This window comes from Trachinotus anak, unplaced genomic scaffold (genome assembly GCF_046630095.1).
Source record: "Trachinotus anak isolate AG129_WGS33_773 ecotype Australia unplaced genomic scaffold, CSIRO_AGI_Tana_v1 ptg000028l, whole genome shotgun sequence".
In the NCBI taxonomy this organism is placed as follows: domain Eukaryota; kingdom Metazoa; phylum Chordata; class Actinopteri; order Carangiformes; family Carangidae; genus Trachinotus; species Trachinotus anak.
In genome coordinates this window covers 18528746-18548480 of record NW_027273879.1, presented here as the reverse complement: position 1 = coordinate 18548480, position 19735 = coordinate 18528746, and the positions used below count along the sequence as shown (strand labels likewise).

Here is a 19735-nt window from a genome sequence, read left to right as displayed (position 1 = left end):
GACGTTTTCTTCCTGGATACTTGAAAACATCCTTGCATTTCTGACGTGATTAGTGTGTGTTTGATCCTTTTAACACAATAAAGACCATTTCTGAGGCCACTGTCTTTTCAACACCTCAAGAGCTGCAGAAGAGGTTAAAGTCACATCAGTAGTCCTTACACTACGCTGACATCTCAGATTTAGTGTGAATTCCAGCTGAAAGAGGAAATATTTCATACAGTGGCTGGATGTGAGACTCCATTCAGTTCAAATCCTGTTGAATAAAACTGCAGTTTTCCAGCCTTTTGTTAAGAGTTTATTCAGCAGAACTGTACATGCATTCCTCCATTGCTTCAGTGTAGAAGTTGTCTATCACTTGCATCGCCCTGACAACGTATAGGTCCAACATGATTAGAGTACATTCAGATATTACAGCTATTTAACCAAAGGTAATATTTACTCTATTTCCCACCTAAATATGCACAATAAAATCCACAAGTTCTCTTTGGTCAAACATAACACGTCACATTAACACTCGGCCTAGTGAGATAATCTGCCTTCTGCTGTCATACTGAAGATGTACATGTTTACATGACAGTGCACTGTACAGATTAAGGCAAGTCAAGTGATATCAAACAGGATACAGAGAGGAGAAAGGTATTAAACAACTCAAAGATGGGTGGACTATCAGTAGTAAAGGTAGACTGAGTGATGTGGTGAAAGGAGTGAGGAGTGTGTGTTCAGATGTAGACAGGTTGTTCCTGTGCAGTCAGCAGACGGTACATGGCCGCAGGCATGGTCTTCATGTGGATCTGGAGCAGAGAGAAACCAGACAGCAAATTCAGCTTTCTGTGACTTCACATTTTCGTGAATCTCATTCAGTTTCTTAAGGTTAATTTCAAAAAGACACCTTTACCTCTCCCATGGCGTTAGACAGGATCTGGACGATCTTCTCATGAGGCGTCGCCACGACGCTCTGGCTGTTGATCTCGATGATGCGGTGACCGACGCGAACGCCTCCTCTCTCAGCGATGCCTCCCCTCATCAGGCTGCAGATCTGCACACACACAGGAAGTGACAGACACCCTGAGACTGAAACTGTAAATGAGCACTTCATCAAAAGAATCATAGCAATCTGTTGCTAGGTAACTGGTTTGTATAAGGACAGGAAGACACTTAGTGCACTATTAACAAAATAAAAGCTCTTCTTAAATATATAATCAGAGAGGACCATGATTCAGCCACGTCATCTGTATGTGTGTGTGATCATACTCACGATGCCGTTCTGGACGCTGAAGCCCAGCTGGTATCTGAGGTCGGGCCTGCGGATGAGCACCATGGTGACGGGGGGACACCGGACGATGTTCATCTTGATCCTGGACTGAGACTTTAGACCCTGAGGGAAGAGAGGCAGGTTAGGTACAGAGAGTCTATGGTGGAGATGAGGAGGTTAAGAACGAAAAAACACACGGTGGAATAAACTTTTTCAGGGCAAAGAGTGAAACTTTAAACATACGTCATCTGCAGGCTCTGCAAGCTGAGTTCATGTTTCATCTGAGTCTTTATGTAAAACAACATGTCAGCTGAGCTGGCAACAACCAACTATCAGAGCGGAGCCTGCCTCCTTCTCCTTGTTAAAATATTCTAAAAACCTTAATATTGTACGCTACAGTTAAAAACTTGAATGACTTGAAAACATTCTGGATTTGTAAATTATAAATAAAATACTGAATTAATCAAATTTCTAAAATTTCCTTCCATATTATCTCTGACATGATGCCCAACAATTTTAGACTTGGTCTTGTACTTGCACCTTTGCTCTGTTTTTGGGACCTGTTTTCCTCTGTGTTAACCTCAGCTCACATTTATAAAATACAGAGGTTAAAGTTTTATATTTTCATCTGTTATTTGTATTCAACACTTTTCTTGGTTGATTTATTCAGAGAAAAAGATAATAAAGGGAATCAAACAAGTCCTGCTATTAACTAATATTTTTAACAATTGATTCATTGATTATTTAATATATCAGTCAGTCATTAAATCTGCTGCTTGTTTTGACCAACAGTCTAAAACCCAAAGATATTTCATTTAAATATAAAAAAGTCAAGAAAAGGAGTGAATACATTTAACAAACTGAAACCAGTGAAATCAGCTTTATAACTTAATTAAAGATTACGATTAATCAATTAAAATAGTTGTCACTTAACTAATAGTTTCATCACTAAAGAACATATTTAAACTGGACTGGAAGAATTCAGACAACAAGGTGCAGCACGGCCCCTTTACACAACCAGACTCTGTGATTGTTCTGAGCAAAGCAACTTAACCAGCTGACCAGTAGAACTGAGCACCTCCCAGGCCGGAATGAATTTAACTGTATACATTAAAACAACAAGGGGAAAATATGATTTAAAAAAAAGCTCATTAAAAGAATAATAAAAGTAGAGCCCACACAGAAAGCAGCGGCGTACCTTGATGATGCTCTGGCAGGTGCTGAGCGGTAAACCCACCAGACTCGTCCCGTTGATGGTCATGATCTGGTCTCCGATGTTGAGTCGACCGGACTTTTCTGCCGGACCAGCATGCATCATGCTGGCGATGATGACGGTGGGGAGGATGGACCCCCAGCCCGACTCCACTATCACCACACCCAGGATCTCTCCTTTCTGCTTCTCTATGTAAACCTGCAGCGAAACAAGTCAAGCTTTAATTCAAGAGCTGGGACGAGCTCCTCCTCATCATGAAGCCATATTTTCTTTTACTGAAGAGTCTGTGGAAGTCAAAGAGTCAACATTCACACATTCACACAGCTGAAACCTCTGCAGTGGAGTAACACAGTCGTCCAAACAACATGAAACAGTAACAATGCAGTCTGAGCTTCTGGCGGCGGCCAACTGCACGATTGTGAAAAATACGAGATGACAGCAGGCGTTAGAGCAGCGGGAGGAGGGGGGGGGTCTGAGGTTAGACCGGGTTCAGCATCTCAAATTCACCTTCATACTGAGGTTAAGTTCTGTTTTTTTTTTTGTTTGTGTGGTTTTTTTTTTCAGGATGATTGTCACGCAGCTGTGACTCCAAAGGCTGATGCTCATTTGAAACCACTGGAAGGCAAAATAACAGACGGAGCAGAAAATAATGGCGCTGGCTCATTTGAGTTCAGATATTAATTTGTTAGACTTGACCTGAACTGAAGGATGCTGTTGTTCTACATGGACAAAAGTTGAAAATCTCATACAACACATTCAGATCTATCAATGTGTAAAGCAGAATATTCTTTAAATCCAAGCAGGAGTTTATTTTTTGAAGGTAAAAATGTCCCAGTGATAATAAACTAAACTCCATCTAAGACTCTGCTGCCACCTGCTGCCTGACTTACGTCTCTGCAGTTCTCTGACTTGGAGAAGTGGATGAGGTCGTCGTTGTACATGTCCTGAGTGTTGAGCAGGTCGCTGTACTCCCTCTGGCTCAGATCCTCGGGGTCGATGCCGTTGGCCCTGAGGAACTCCTGGTAGGCGACGCTGAAAGACTGACCGATAGACTGAGCTATCAGCTGAGCCTGAGAGAGAGAGAGAGAGAGAGGGGGGGGGGGAGAGAGGGAGAGAGAGAGAGAGAGAGCAAGGGAGAGAGAGAGGTCAGTGAGTGACACTAACTTTTATATTTCATGTGGATCAGGACTCATGTTTACATCCCTATAAAAGACTCACACACTCACACTGTAACACTGTACCTGTGAGGACCTGCACTGACATGACGGTTAATTCAAACCATAACCTGAAAGTCTTAAAGGATCATTTCAGTTCATTAAAACTTTTCATTGTTGCTCGTATTTCCTGCCCCTTTGATTTCGTTCCAGGACGTCAGCAATTAATCTGGTATTATTTTGTGGCTTTATTGCACAGCCAGTGTAGACCTCTGTTGTGTTTAGCCTAGCTTAGCACAAACACTGAAAGCAAGTGGAAACTGTTAGCTTAGCATTATCAAAGGTGCCTTCTAACAACATGTTTTATTTAACACCTGTTGAAATAGAAATGGAGCATTGGGACTTAAAAAGCAGTTTTTTGATGCTGGTAATTATGATGCTGAGGCATCAACAGAGCTGTGCTCAATGAGTTGGAAGATCTCACTTTCCCTGAACGTTAAACAATGTCCAGTTGGTTCTTGGATGTACAGGTGACTAGTTTGCCAGCGAACAGGATGTTTGAAGGTGTATCTTTCTGCTTTTGGTGAACCAGGAGTTGCCCACAGTTTCCAGTATTTGTGCTAAGCTGGGCTAAACATGTCCTGGACCTGTGAAGATGAAACAGGCGTCTGATCTTCTCGTCTAACTCCCCACAAGACAACAAATTAGTTTTATTTCCCCCAAAGACATACATCACAGTCAACTATGGTTTCAGTTGTTTCTATTTGCTCAACCCACCTCAGCTCACTTAAACAAATTTAGATTTTCTGGTTTAGGACAACAGCACACAGAGAATCCAAATACAAGCTTCAAATGTTTCTGCTAATACAAGATTTCTGCAGGATTCACCAAATCCAATTCACACCTTTTCATACTGCACAGAACAAAATTTAATAGCTGCCAATTCCATGATCATACTGCACAAAGTATTAAAATGTGATGGAAGACTAGTCAGGATGATGTGGCTTATTTCTTATATGACAACTATTTCTAACTATTTCTATTTCTAAAATTAATTAAGTTTACAGAACTGGTTCCAGATAAGCAGCAGAAAATTGATAGATTAAAAATGATTCATTTATTTACGTTCCTTTAAGATTCTGCTGAGATCGACACGTGCCCGTTACGAGTCAGAGAACTTCCTGGCTGCTCTAGCCAGCAGTAGTGACAGTGTTTGCTACAGGTTGGATGATTCTGACTGAAACTCCACAAAGAAGGATTAAACTGCCTCCTACGCAACACAATCCACTGTCAAAACAACCCCACTTCCAGTTTATAGGTGCGTAATGTCTCCTGACAGTCTGCAATATGATACAAAAACATTTTATTCACTGCCTACAGCAGCATTAAATATAGGACTTTTTAATATCTTCTAAGGCTTTGGGAAAAAATAAATTCAATGCAGACCCACGGATACCCTGTCAGAGATTGATTGTAAATTATTAGTCATAAAAGGATCATTAACTCACATCCTCAGACTCAAAGACATGGCAGATCATCCTGTACAGCCGCCTGTCGTCATGGGTCATGGTGGTTTGCTCAGCTGTGTGTTCCAGGTTATCCTGTGCGCTGCGGGACCGGACCATCTTCCCCCGGGCCATCAGCACCACCATGTTACCGATGTCAGCTATGTAGGAGATGGTCCTCAGCGGCAGGTCCATTAAAGACTCCTGGTGGTCCAGAAAAGACACGAGGTGCTCACATGAGGTAACGTCTTAATTGGTTTTCAGAGTCCCTGGTAATAACTTTCCACTGGGAAGTTTTTTTAATGAGGTTTGGAGGGACTGCAGGGAGGCTCTGCTGCTCCGGGACACTTTTGAAGAAATTAATATTAATGAAATCTATCATTTGTCGAGTCATTATTCCATCTTTTTGTGTAGTGACACTTCCCCTCCAGCACTGAAGGATTTAAGTCATGTATAAATGGAGCAAAGCTAGGAATACATATTATTATTTTATACCTGAGTGTCTGCATTGAGGACTTTGATCCTCTGTGTGGACATGAACAGATCAACCTCAGCAGTGGACGGAGCCTCGCCGTCGGGGCTCTGCACAGCCAGAAGGAAACAAGAAGAAGAGCAGTGAACAGAGGAAGCAACAGGCAGAGACAACACAGCAGGTGTCACAGCTGTGAAAAAGCATCACATCTCACAGCAACAAACAGAGGAAGCAACTCTACAGTCTCATACAATCTGACAAAAGAACAAACCATCATGCTGGAGGTAAACATGCAGAGAAGCCAGCAGGAAAAAAAGGTAAAGAAAGCACCATAACAAGGTCTTTTAGATTCAGACGGAGAAATGTAAAAATCTGAAGTAATTCATTAACAGTCTTTGATCTAAATTTCTATGCAGAGACAACAAACAAAAGGAACTCACCTTTTTCCTGTTCTTTGCCTGTTTCTGAGCAGCCTGCAGAGACCACAGAGCACAACACACACTCACTAAGAGTCAAGTCAACAAAACAGCATTTCTGGAGCATCACCACAAACCCACACGCCTCATTCACCGCGGAGTGTCTCCACTCCAAATGCTAAATTAATGGACAAAAGGACCTTAAAGGTGTATGTTGTGTGTCTGTGTGTGTGTGTGGGAGGACAGTGATGTTACTGTCTATCACATCTGACAACAGCAGACTGCTGGAGGCCTTTGGAGCAAACGTTATCAAAAGTTTCCTCTTCATCAATGTGACACGAGCGACCCTGGAGAGAGAGAGGCGACCTCGTCTCGGCTCAGGGTTCGTGTTTCCAGATGCTGGCATGTGCCACCGTTTCCTCTCTAAAAATGTATCTGTGTTGTTTGAAGGTTTAAAACCCAAACCTGCCTGCTCCCCTTCATCAGCAGAGATGTGATTAAAGCGGATTTAATCTGTTAAAACAAAAGGGATCGTCGTGGCTTCCACCTGGACTCCAACTACAGTTTATTTCATTTCGGCAGAGGTGGCGCTAACATGTTGCACACTTTGTGTGCAGCTAGATTTAGACTTCTTATATTCAAAAATCACAACTAGGAAGATGCAATTTTTAAAATGCAAGAGCTGCAGTGCTAATTACTGGACTGTCTGCTTCTGTCAGCAGCTGCTGATACTGCTGAGGCAGCTCGTCACTGTTAATATTAAAGTTCTTTTACAGCAGACATTTGACTTGTCACAGTTCTGACTGATCATACTAATGATGCATGTCTGGGTTTTGCACTGACATTTGATCTTAGGCTCTGGGAAAATGTGCATCTTCTGAAATGTTATAGACTCTTGATAATAATCTGCAGATTAATCAATAATGACAATAATCATTCACTGCTGGCCTAGAGCTATACGTTTGTAGTTGTCAAGGGTTTATGGTAGTGAACAGTGGCTGGAATCTCTCAGTTAAACTGGGATAAGATGATAAATCCTTCAGCTCTAACTACATTTAGACAAAGTAAAATGTGCAGTCACGATGTATTTCCATCAGCTTCTTGGAGGCCAGCCTCACAAACAAAGACATTCCTTCATTTTAGTCATCTGTTAAAGGTCACTCCAATCAAGTCACCCAAATTTCTTTTTTCTCAGACTTTTTGTTTTATTTTATTGAACCTTCTTCTCATGATTAGAGACTGCACTGTTCAAACTGATGAACTGGAGCTTATAAAACAGGTTGATGATTAACTGTGATTAATCAACGTGGGGATGATTGAGAGTAAAATCCCGATGAAGGCTCTGTGTGTGCGGACTCTTCCTGTAAATGAATTATTGCTCCTGTTTCATGTTTCGAGACCGAACAACTGTGATCGTGATTTTTGACATTTTGACTTTACTTCCTGACTTTTCTGTGACGGATACAAGAGCAGCTCCTGTCCGGTCGTTATAAAAGTGACCTCACGTTGCTCGGTAAAAGCTTCTTATGTGAACAGCCATCATCAGATCTCTATTAAAGCTGACACGTGCTGCTAACTAGTGTTTATTTACTGTAGTAACGACATGTTTGTTTGTGAACTCGGGTGTTGGTGAGACCGTCTCAGACCCCGGAGCGAACACGTCAGTCTGTTCACCGAGTCTTTTCACCCATGATGCTCGGAGGCTCCGCAGGCTGCGCGTCACGTCAACATAAGCTGGAGTGTGACTCCTGACCTGTGGTGGGCGTCACCGTGCGGTGTTCTGTTAACAACACTCATGTCACCTCCAGGACTTTATTTTGTAGCTGGCAGACAAATCATGTGATAATCAGCGTCTGTCTTTTGACTCTGTCCTGCACAGTCCTGCCTCTGAACCTTCGGCTGCTGAGGTCAGTGTCTCAAAAAGACATTTTTAAACACACATGTCTGAAATTTGTTTTTGCCTATTTCAGTCGTGCTATATTTTCTCCGTTGTATTGCTGTTTTGTGTATTTGTCATCTTGGAATTATCAGCTTCCTTCTGGCCTATAGACATCCTGGGATGACCCCACTGTGTGTGATGGTAATATGTAATATTTTTTTTAAACAGGCTTTTACAATTATGTTGTTATAATTATACAATGTTATTATTATTGATAGCATGTGGTAGGGTTGAAAAAGAACATACCATAAGCAAATAAAATGGGACAAAATATAAATTCACTACATATATTTGTATTCCTTTTCAGTGCTCAAAGGTAACTGCTTTGTGATTAATGGGAGATTAAAAGTGAAGACAATTCTACAACTTGATTCTTTTATCACTGAAATTTCTGAGATTTAATAAATAATCAATACAATACAACAACATCTGCTCCTGAATCCAGTCCACTGGATGAGTGATACCTGCCACACATGGCCAGTCCACATTAAATACACTTTTCTCTTCCTGGTCTGGTCAATTGTTGTGGTGCTGCACAACACTGACACCAAAACAACATTTCCTGTATGTCATTCACAAAAAAACAGCATTTTAACGTGCAGGCAGTGGTGGACCTTTACTGTGACAACACCAGAGTCACTAATAACCGAGCTCTGTGAAACTGTATTAGATGGTTTCTTGAATTTTTACCAGACGTCATTTAATACATTTAATTACACACTGAAAGGTACATGGTGTTAACGACAATAAAGAGGAGGGCTCTACTGTTCAGCAGCTCTCATGACCACTAATCACAGAAGCTCAGTGCTGTTTGTCAGGTCAGCCTCACAACACAACACAACACAACACAACACAACACAACACAACACAACACAACACAACACGAGTAACACTGCAGCAGGAACTGTGAGTGCTCATGTATAATACAAGTTAAATGTGAAGGTGTGTGTCTGTTGTTATGAGTTTGATTCACTGTAATAACACAAATCCATAAACCTTATAAACAATAGTATTAGAAATTGTCCAAACCCAGAGAAGATGTCAGTGTACTAGTTAAGCTCTGATGTGTAGTTACAGCCTGATGTTAACTTACACAGAGAAAAATAATCTTAATCAGCTCCACACTGAGGTTCACAGATGTTACATTAGGACAAACAAAGAGCCCTGGCATCAGATCAGGACTCTGTATCAGCCAGTACCCTGAGTCGGATCAGTGCAGCCCAACAAGTGAGATGTCAGCCCCCGCAGCCTGTTTGACAGCGAGCCTCCTCTTTCTTTTCTTTTCTAAAAAAATGCACTCCTCTCATCATTACACAGTCTCCAACCTTCTCCTCCCCTGTATGTTTCTCAGACCTTAACAGAGGCGATGTCCTGGAACTGTCAGTCAACCGTCCAGAGAGCAGAGTTCGCCTCAGCTCCTGTCCTTTTCCTGCCTCTGACTTCCTCCGCTCGTCTCCTCCAAATGGTAATGTCTCACTGCTCGTCTCTCACACTCCCACAGTCCTACATTTGAATGCCACGCTGTCGCTGTAAGACATCTTTCTCACTAACTCCCTGACACAACCTGTCCTCAACTGACTCAAAATATGTTTTGTTTTTTTTGTATACTAGTATCATCTCTGGATATTTCTTCTCATGTCAACAGAGAAAACACATGAAATCCTGGCTGAGAAAGGCCAGATTTATATGTACTGATGCACTGATTGCTGTGATCAAAGTTAAAAGTATCTTCCCTTTGTGTGATGCCTGTTTGACATCATACACTGCGATTGGAGCAGAAAGTGGGGTCTACAGTCTCCGGGGTCTCGCAGCCTTGAACAGCAGTTTATATAACATCCAGTGGAGCTGAGGAGCAGGAGCAGTGATCTGTGGATGATGCATTGTGCACAAACCCGAGGACTTTTTGCCTGCTGGCTGTGTCGCCTGCTGAGGATTTCTGACTTTAAAAGACCCAAATATGAAGCGAACCTCAGTTACATCACTAACGATGTGTCCAAGTGTGTCAGAAAATGTAGTGTATCTCCAAAGCAAAGAGCCGTGGCTTTCATCTGTGAGCTCCTTGATATCTGTTGTAAGTACCATTATTAAGTAGACCCTTAATATGCAGTTTAACAGGCTTTCAGGTTGTTGTATTCATCACACTCTACACTGTCTGACATTAACACATTCATCCTTCATATCAGCTTGTTCCAACTGTGTGAAACCCACAAATTCATGTTTTTTATGGCAGTTTTATTCCATAAAATGGAATTTTTCATATTTGTCCTTATTTTCCCAAAATACAGCCTCATATAATTGCTCATTTTTGGACTGGAATACAAAATAAAATGTTTTCCTTTGTATATGAGATTGGAAATTATAAATTTATTTCCATGCAAAGATATGAAACGATAAACTGATGTTCAGCCTCTAAATTAAATAAAGGATTATAAAAATGCAAATAAAAACTATAAAATATGCATTTTCTAACAAGTTAAACAGCTGAAAATGCCCATGTTATCAAAATCACTCCATATTTAAAATATAGTGCTCTATATTTACAACAAATGTATAGTTCAGTTCAGTTTTATCTACAGTCAGACAGTGTTCAGTGTTCACATATCCCCTCTTTCTTCACCTCTTTCACTGTGATATGAATTCAATTAAATCAGCCGTAGCGTGCTCTCACCCGGACTCTGCTCATGGCCTCCTGTGCCTGCTGCATGCGGGCGCTCTTTGTGGGCGTCCTCTCTGACAGCAGGTGGGTGCAGCCCAGGTAGGTGGCTGCAAAGATGATGCCGTCAATAAGGTCCTCTGGGTCACATGGTCCCGGGACTGCATGGACCAAATGCACTCATTAGGCACATGTACACACACATACATGTACATACACAAACATACTACCGATGAAAAAGTGAAGATAATTTAAAAAAAACTACACCCAACATCTACCACATCTGCGCATTTTTTTTAAATATGAGGAGATAGCCGTGCAAAAAATACACAAAACTAAACATATTGCCAAATGTAATATATGATCTCATCAGATGAAAACAAAGGAGGTGAAGCTGAGAGTAAAAATTATGATTTTCCACTCACCATCCACAAATGTGGGAAAGGGGGGAAGAGCTCTGCGAATCTGAGGAGGCACAAACAAGAAAAACTACATCACCATCCTTATTATTTCTACTCACATACTGCAGGTCTCTCCTAACTCATTTAAATTCTGCAGGACTTTTAGTGCTGTCAGCCATTCAGCTGCTGCCAGAGAAACACCTTGGGAAAAGATGTTTGCCTTTGCAGGATTTATCATCACACTGTCACTTTTAGACACTCGAGCCATGGGTTTTTTAAAGATTTGTCTGTAGACTTCAAAAGGGTTTCACTGGATTGAAGCTCAAAAAAATCATTTGTACTTAAGAGGGTATGTATGCCGAATTAGTGAATGGAGGTTCCTGTTTGCGATATACCCATGGATGTACAGAGAGCTATCCCTGGATTACTTTCATACTGTAGAAAACTTAAAAATGTGATGATTGTAAGTCAAGTCCTGGAGTCTTTTTTTTCCTGATTTCTAAGTGGGTTTATGTTCGTCTGCTCGACACCTCTCACCTCCTGGACAGACGGCTGCTGCAGAGGCGATTGTGGTTGAACTTGTGGCCTCGGCTGTTGAGGCGGAAGTGGCTGAGGCTGTTGTTGATGTTGAATCTGTTGTTGATGCTGACGCTGTTGATGCTGATTATGCGGCATGTGTGCATATGATTGTGGCTGTGTGTATGTCTGCGGCGGCCGGGCGGTGTCCCTCTGCTGTGACTGGTGACCTTGGTGGTGGTGATGGTTGTGTTGGGGCTGTTGTTGGTGATAATGTTGGGGGTGAAGTGCTCTGGAGGACTCAGCTCTCCGCGGACTGACCGGTTGAACTGAGGCGTAGCAGGATGGAGACTCGGATATTGACTGAGAGGGGGAGTGAGGAGAAGACTGAGAGAATGAAAAAGAGAGAAAAGAGAAAAAGAAAAGAGGATTTAAAAAAATCTTTTCTATGAAACTGCAATGCAGCAACTCATGCTGACACCTTCTTCCAGAGATACATGATTCAGGACTTGGGCATTAATCCAAGTGACTCAAAATGAAATGAAAGGCAAGGATGTAAATCTTGTTGTAAAACTTCCTGGAAGCAATGAAGTCGAATTTAATTATTGCAACACTGCAGACCTTAGACAAAGTCACTCGTCAGCACAGCCTCAAAGGAACAGGTCAGCATTTTGGAAAAGAAATCTAAACTTAAAATTGTCACTTTCACATTTCTGCTCATGTGTGCTAAACAAATAAGATACAACAAAATAAAAACAGCTTTTGTTCATGTATTATTTTTCACTCTGGACAGAGCCAGGCTGGCTGTTTCCCTCTGCCTCCAGTCTTCATGCCAGGCTACACTAAATTGGTCCTGACTCCAACTCCATACTGGAAAGAAAGTGAATAAGCATATTTCCCAAAATGCTGAACTATTCCTTTAATTCTTTCCTGATGCACTGGATAAACAACAACACCAGGTAGCAGTGGCACTGAAAAGTAAAAGATAAGTCCAGTTCAGCTTTTTTATTTTGTTTTTAAAGCTGGAAATTCACAAAGAATGTATTCTGAACATTGAAAAAATATTCTATAATTTCACAATTTTTCTTGCAACACTATGAGGAACTCTGTCTCATCTGCAGGTTTCTCCCCATTGTTCTGTTCAGTTTCTATTTTTTTTAGCCTTGTTCTGAGCTGAAGAGCCTGTAAAACTGTCACTTGAGCAAAACTGGACCATAAACAAGTGGTAAAAATCAGTGTAAAACAATCTACTTCTTTAAATAATCTGGGTGTGAAAACACATGAACATCTATCATGTTCAGGTGAGTTCAACCTATCCCGATTGTATCTCCCAAAGGATTAGCCACACTACTTTCATTATCAAGTTTCTTATTCACTACTCACTGAAGAAAATTGCAACTTGTGCCAATTTGAGCTTAAAACTTTGTACTTTTCTTCATGTAATTACGAAGATATTTTAACAGAAGCAGGTGACAGAGCTGTGAGTTCTTTGGGAGACACATTTTCAGTTAAAAAACAAAACAGGAATAATAAGGACTAATAATAAGAGAAGTCATACTAACATGGCCAGCTGTAGTCTGCAGTGGGTATACATCCTCTGTGGGGCTGACCTCCTGCCTCATCACCCATATCGGCTCCACGGGCTGGTCAGGTGTGTAGGGGGAACGCACCGTCTTAGTCTTCACCTCCTCGATCGCCTCCTTGATGTCTTTAATGGCCAGGCTGATGGCGTCTCCTGAGCCCCTTGGACCTTCTTCTCCTGGCAGACCCACTGCATTCCGCTCCTCCTGGACCTCACCTGAGCTGCTCTGCCCAGACGAGGGGCTCTTGTCCTGGGTGTCTCTTTGTCTGGGTGGCTGCCTACGACTTTTGGAAACGGGGCTTTGAATGCCGCTGTCCCCCTCGCCATCAGACTGTCCGTCATAGTGGTGCAGCCGGCAGCCAACAGAGCGGTCCGGAGGGGAGTGATGTAAACCGCGGTCTCTCACCTGCCTTGGTGCATAATGGGAGCTCTTGGTGGGAGAGGTTGGAGCCATTTTTTGTACGCTTGCTTCTCTGTGGCTGATATAGGGCTCCTGGCGGGACTCCTGCTGGGCCTCATTAGACTCAGTCCTCCAATTAGGTTGCCTGCAAGGCTCTCTGTGTAACTCAGGGTAGGAGGTCTTCAGAGGTTCAGGAAAAGAGTTAGGATGGGATTTTGGCTCTGAGTAGGACTCGTAGGCCGGCTCCGGGTAAGACTTTTGGTGGGACTCTGTATAAAAGTCTGCATAGGTTTTTGGATAAGATTCAGAGCAGGAAGTGGAGTGGGACAGCGAGCACGATTCAGAGTAATCCTCATCTTCATCTTCAGGGAGGTCGTTGTCAGGTACAGGGCTCATACTGGTGTCCTCACTGAAGTGGTCCAGCTGGGGAAAAGGTGGAACATCAGGGGACGAAGGAGGAGTAGGTGACTGGAGCGGTGGTGGGCTGTGGAGGGGTCCGTCCATGCTGAGCGAGGCGGCGCTCTCTGTGTCAGAGCAGAGATCATTGATTTCACTTCCCTGAGCAGCAATGTCCTCCGCCACCTCATCCATCACCTCCTCCTGATCCTCCTCCACCCTGTCAGCACATTCCTCTGCTCCATCATCGACTGTCTGCATGTCGTCACGGCTGCAGCTGGATCGACCCGTTGGTGAGCGGCGGTCTAAATCATCCTCTGCCTGTTCTTGTTCTTCATCCTTCTCCTTAACTTCCTCCAATTCCTCCTCACACTCTACCTTACTTTCCTGGAGGTCTTCTTCTACTTCAGGGGGTGGAGTGTATTGGGGGTGAGGATGAACCTTATGGGTTGCAGGACCAGGTGAGAGGTGGGTGGGGGTGACAACAGCGACGGGAGTCTGGTGAGGAGATCCCGTGTCCTGGGACTGGTCTGTTACGGGATCATCGGCTGAGCACTGCTGCACCTGCACCTCTGCTGGACCGTCTCTGTCATCCAAACCATGTGAGGAGTCCTGCATCTCTCTGTTTGGCTGCCTCTGTCTGTGACCTCTCAGCCTGGGGTTAGGATCGCCATGACGACGGTAGCGGGTGACAGCAGGGCGGGGTTGCTGCACAGGATGAGGCTCAGTGTCCCGACTCTCGCCTCCATCGGGCCGGGAAGAAGCCACCGCTGGGACCAGGCCAGGACTTTGAGCCTGGCTTTGGCCCTGCCCTGACGGAGGACGCCGGCGGTGCCGAGGGGGTCCGCGACCTGTGGGCGGATGATGGTGGTGGTGAGGAGGGTGATGATGATGATGGTGATGATGATGATGGGGATTTGGTTCCCCATCCTGGTTGAGCATCTGACACGGCCTCCAGGACCGACGCACAGGAGGTTCCCCGCGTGTTGTCCCATTGGGCTGCCTGTTCCTCGGGGGCAGCTTGTGCTCCTCCCCTGCTTCCCCCGTCTCCTCTCCCTGATACTTGTGGCTCATGGCTGGGGCGTGATCCGTCTCTGATTTTCAGAACATGCCTCTCTTGTCTCCAAGGAAACCCCGCTCACAGCACAGCCTGGGAGAGACAGAGACAGATAGAAACAGCAAAAGTCAAATCACAGAAATAACAGATCCAAGGAGATATAGAAAGTGAAAAACACAAGTGTTACTAAGGCTGAAAATCAAACATCAATACTCTTGAAAACCCACTCAGATGTTTTCATAGCACCGACTATTGAAGAGTGGCTTAGATTCTCAGTCTTGCTTCCATTTTTTCATCATTTTTTGATTTCAATCATAACTGAATTCATGTAGGCAAAATTCCTGCTTTGCACTAAAACAATTAGGGATTCACCCAATTATTATCCTGATTATTGATTAATCTGTTTATTACTTATCTGATCAAAAATTGTGTCTACAAAATGTGAAAAAAAACAACTCAGGTGTAAGAATTTTCCCTTTTCTATTTTATATCATTGTAAATTGATTATCTTTTATCTTTTTTCTTGCTGTTGCTCACACAAAACAAATAATGTAAAGATGTCAGATGTCACCTGGGGGTATGGGTTATTGTGATTATTGCGACAGGCAGTTTTCACTATTTTTTTGCATTTTATAAAATTCTATTTTTTAAAATGTTATTTTTTGACACCTGCTTTCCAGCAGTTGGTGGAGGTGAGAAAGTTTGCAGAGTTGCACTCCTCCTCAAACTCACGTTATTCAATATTCACACAGCTGCCTCCCCTGTGTCCTCATTTGTATGACTGACTGTATGACTTGGGATAAAAACTACACAAGACAAAGATCTACAGAGAGTCTATTGTGAACAGCGTTAGCTCAGTCTCACAAAACAACAGAGATCAATGTCTCAATTATCCATCTTTCTGGAGGTGGATAAATATTCAGCAATGCTGGGTGGATAATGAGTCTGACTAGACTGGTGCTTTCATCAAGGTTTCCAAGTGTACGGCTAATCAACCCCTCCACCCCAACCCCTCCCCACAGACACAAACACTCCAAGGAGATATTACAGTGAGAGGGAGTATCAGGCTGGGGACTCCCTGTCTCTATACTGCTAATGGCAAAAACCTAAATCCTGTGGGATTCATCTGGGTGTGCAGTGCACTTTAATCTGCACCACATTCATCCGTCCACCAGCAGCTGGCAGATGGCACTGGAAGGGGGAAGAGAAAAGGACAAGGAGGAGGAGGAGGAGGAGGAGGAGGAGGGAGGGCATAACTACAAGGAGGGACATCTCTTCGGCATCAGATAAGACCCGACTGAGAGGAATGGATAGGGCTGCGACCTGAATAATAAATGCCTTCTGTGAGTGAGAAGCCCACTTTTGATATTTATTTAATATGACGAGGTTATCAGGGCATCCATCAGCTATCTCCTCTCACAGGCTTCACTGTGTCTGAGGTCAACAAGCAGAGAAACACACCAGAACATAACCCTGCTAGATATTTTGGGAGTAAAGTAAGCGATTCCAGAAAATGAGAAAGATGTACAGTCTGTTTTAAGGAGGAAAGAGACTAAAACTTGTTTAGGAAGGTCTATATGAATACTTAAAAGCATTTCTCAGTATTGATTCTCTCTAAATCTGCTTTCATAAATTATTTATCTCTCCATAATGATCAGAGGAATCCATAAATGTGTGACTTTATGCATGAAATGAACAGTTTTTCCTCCTTTAGAGTCTCTAACACAGCTCTGCACTGAACAACTACTCTAGACTACTAAAACAATCTAGATTGGATTCCAGACCATAGTTGTTACTATCTTGAGATTATCAATAATAATTATAATAATGATGTACTTGACGCAGTAGAAAAAAAAAATCTCTTAGCTACAGTAGATTCAAGGTGAGCTTGATTGACATACAAATTATTATTAATCTTAGAAAAAAGGAACCAAACTGAACCGAGGAGCAAAATCATGTTTTAAATTTTGACGTTTTCTGAGGCGTACACATCACAACATCGATGTGCAATGGAAAACTGACTTTAAATGGACAATATGTAAGTTTTCTCAGCTGAATGTGGTTTCCTGCCAAAAGTGGAAGAGAGGAGGTTTTCAGATTGCCATTTGATACAATCCTATCATAATGCCAATTGTCCCCTTTTAGTAAGTTAAACTGAGCAACTTTGAGCCATTTTTTGTGGAGAAATCTCCAAAGAAATACTGAGAAAAACAAAAAAACTATTCTTAACATGTTTTATAATATACATAATATATAATATATTGCTTTCATCTTTATAATAAAGATAAATTGCCTCAATAAAGAAAAATTGCATCATTATGAGTGGACTTGGCGTAAACTCTTGAATAAACACATTTGCTGTTGGACCAGGAGCTAACAGAAGGTTTACTGATGTGTTTGTCATCTTATACAGATAAATTCTAGACTGAAAATCGAATATGGCTGACGGAGAGAAGACACAGAGGGCAAAGGTTAATGTTGATCCTGTAATCTGAGCACAAACCACAACTGCCAGGGAGGGAGCATGAAGGGGCGCAGCAGGAGTGAGGGCGGGCTCCCAGGGTGGCTAATGTCCCTCTCTGCCAAGAGTTTAGGACTAGATGGCAGTGGCTGGGTGACTCAGGGGGGGAAGTCAGAAAGGAGGAGTTGCCCAGGTCACAGATGGCCATGGAAGCGCGGCAGTGAGCCGGACCAGGCCTGCAGAGCTGTGAGCCGGGCACTGCACTTCCATCTGTCAGGCTGCAGTGAAAGCTGCGGGGTGGAGGATTTACTAGCCCATTAACTCGCTGATCTTATACTGACAGACAAACACACAGTGACAACAACACACGTGTGCTCTACGTACGAACCTTAACTGATTTATATCTACTCACAGGCCATTAACTCTCTCTACTACAAGCCTGAAATTAGGGCTGGAAGGTGGTGACAAGCAAATAACACAATATTTATCACTGAATTAAGTTTTTCATTAATAATGTACCAATCAATTATTTCATTAATTGACAGATTATTTATTCAGTCTAGTTTGTTGTGAAAAAACTATCAACAATCTTTAAAGTAAGCTCAGAAAACTGCTACAGAGCAAATATCAATCTTTAGTTTGTTGCTTCTTGTAAAATTTAAACAATTGCACCTGAGTGAGCTTTTCAGCTGGTTTGCACCTGTCGTCCTTGGGCAAGACTATTTGCTGCAGAATATATGAGACAATACAACACAGTGCATAACATTTTGACAAATATCCAGGTTCAGTAGAAATTAAAAATCATCCCAGTGAATCGTTTAGAATAAAAGCTGATTATGAAAGCAAGGTTCTAAAATGATCCTGGACATGACTGTGAGATCTTAATCCAAACATTTTAGATGATGAGGTTCACAGACTGACAGTGGCGCAGTGTTCAAGATAAGGCAAGATTTATGGTACATCTGTGAAATTAACAACCAAATGCATTACACAGCTGGTATCTACCTGGTCTATCTGGTATTTAATCCTAAATTTAAATTTCAACCTGAACCCAGACATCAGTACTGCACTAACCTTAAAATGTAGCCTTTACTACTCTCCTAAAATCCCAACAAGTGCTGAAACAATTAGTTGATTGATCTATTAATCAACATCCAAAAAAATCCCAAACAATTTTGATAATAGATTTAAGTATTTCAAGCAAAAAGGGAAACATTACCTCACCCCAGTTTATGAATTGTGATTTTCTGCTTTTCTTTAAATTATGTAACACTGAACTGAAACCAAAACTCTTTGGGTTTTATATTGTTGACCAAACACATTATGAAGACATCACCATGGGCTCTGAGAAGTTAAAACAGGCATTATTCACTATTTTCTGACATTTCATGGACAGAACAATTAATCAAGAAAATAACTGGCAGATTAATCGATCATGAAAATAATCGTTAACTGCAACTGTCCTTACTTTGGGGGATTCTCCTCATCTATCTATTCATGAGCCCATGATTCATGCTCCCTCTCTCATACACACACACACACCCCACACATACCACAGTGACAGATCCACTCACTCAGCAAGCATAGGGTCCATGTTTGGATGCATCAATAGTCGTATTGCTTACATTGTGTTTACATGTTGAGTACGCCATTGCTTCAGAGGGAGATTAACCCATGTACAAGTGCCAAACTGGCAAGTGCTTTTATTTTGAAGGCTACTGGCTTCTTAAATCCCCTTTCGTGGCCTTGAACGATTATATTATGTTAAAAAGGCATTATCAATCAGTGATCCGTCCTGCACCTGTACGGCCTCTGTGACATGCGTTTACAGTCCAGGGTCTAATTCCTAAATGATCATGTTATTCTAGATATGATGGACGTATATCCTGGGAATTGTAAACAGTTTTCCCTGTATCCCAAATGTCCTAAACGCCTGACATCTATTTGGGAGTAATCAAAAATGTACAGTAAACTGTCAGCTGTCTAAATACTCCCACCGTTCCCTTATGACAGTCCAGATTACATCTCCATAGGTGTCGGGTCCGCCATCAGCGGAAAGACGACCTGAACTCATTCTCATTCCGCCGTCCCGTCCCGCACCAAACCCGGCCTCCTGTTACCGGCTGCCGGACATGACATTCACTCTTTACCTGCATGTCAGTGGCGGAGAGGCCCCGGTCCGGCTGCTGCAGTACGCATCGCCTCTGTGCCTGTGCCTGCTCGTCCGGCTCGGCTTGGTTTTCCTCTCGCTTGTCCCTCCAGACAACTTGCACGGATTAAAGCCGAGAGCTCAGCCCCTCCTCCTGCACCGTGACATC

The 19735-nt window shown here is 42.6% G+C and overlaps 1 protein-coding gene across 1 annotated transcript; it reads right to left on the bottom strand.

Moving 5' to 3' along the window:
- Positions 1 to 284: 284 nt before the first annotated feature.
- On the bottom strand, positions 285 to 19728 carry LOC139611879 (amyloid-beta A4 precursor protein-binding family A member 1-like). The gene is made up of 13 exons (XM_071466861.1): positions 19568 to 19728; positions 13084 to 15049; positions 11543 to 11908; positions 11030 to 11069; positions 10620 to 10765; positions 6037 to 6069; positions 5620 to 5706; positions 5128 to 5328; positions 3356 to 3535; positions 2451 to 2663; positions 1256 to 1375; positions 896 to 1036; positions 285 to 791 (listed from the first exon to the last, which is right to left on the bottom strand). Exons 2-13 carry the CDS (start codon positions 14971 to 14973, stop codon positions 720 to 722), a joined length of 3489 nt encoding a protein of 1162 aa, XP_071322962.1. The 5' UTR covers positions 14974 to 15049; positions 19568 to 19728; the 3' UTR covers positions 285 to 719.
- Between the last annotated feature and the right edge of the window lie 7 nt (positions 19729 to 19735).

Bases quoted from the DNA above. Each gene is read 5' to 3' on its own strand.
- LOC139611879 (XM_071466861.1), bottom strand. From the start codon at position 14,973: ATGAGCCACAAGTATCAGGGAGAGGAGACGGGGGAAGCAGGGGAGGAG. The intron at 11,070-11,542 runs GTGAGAGGTGTC...GTGCCTCCTCAG, and splicing joins AGCAGCCGTCTGTCCAGGAG to ATTCGCAGAGCTCTTCCCCC. The intron at 10,766-11,029 runs GTGAGTGGAAAA...TGGTCCATGCAG, and splicing joins CTTTCCCACATTTGTGGATG to TCCCGGGACCATGTGACCCA.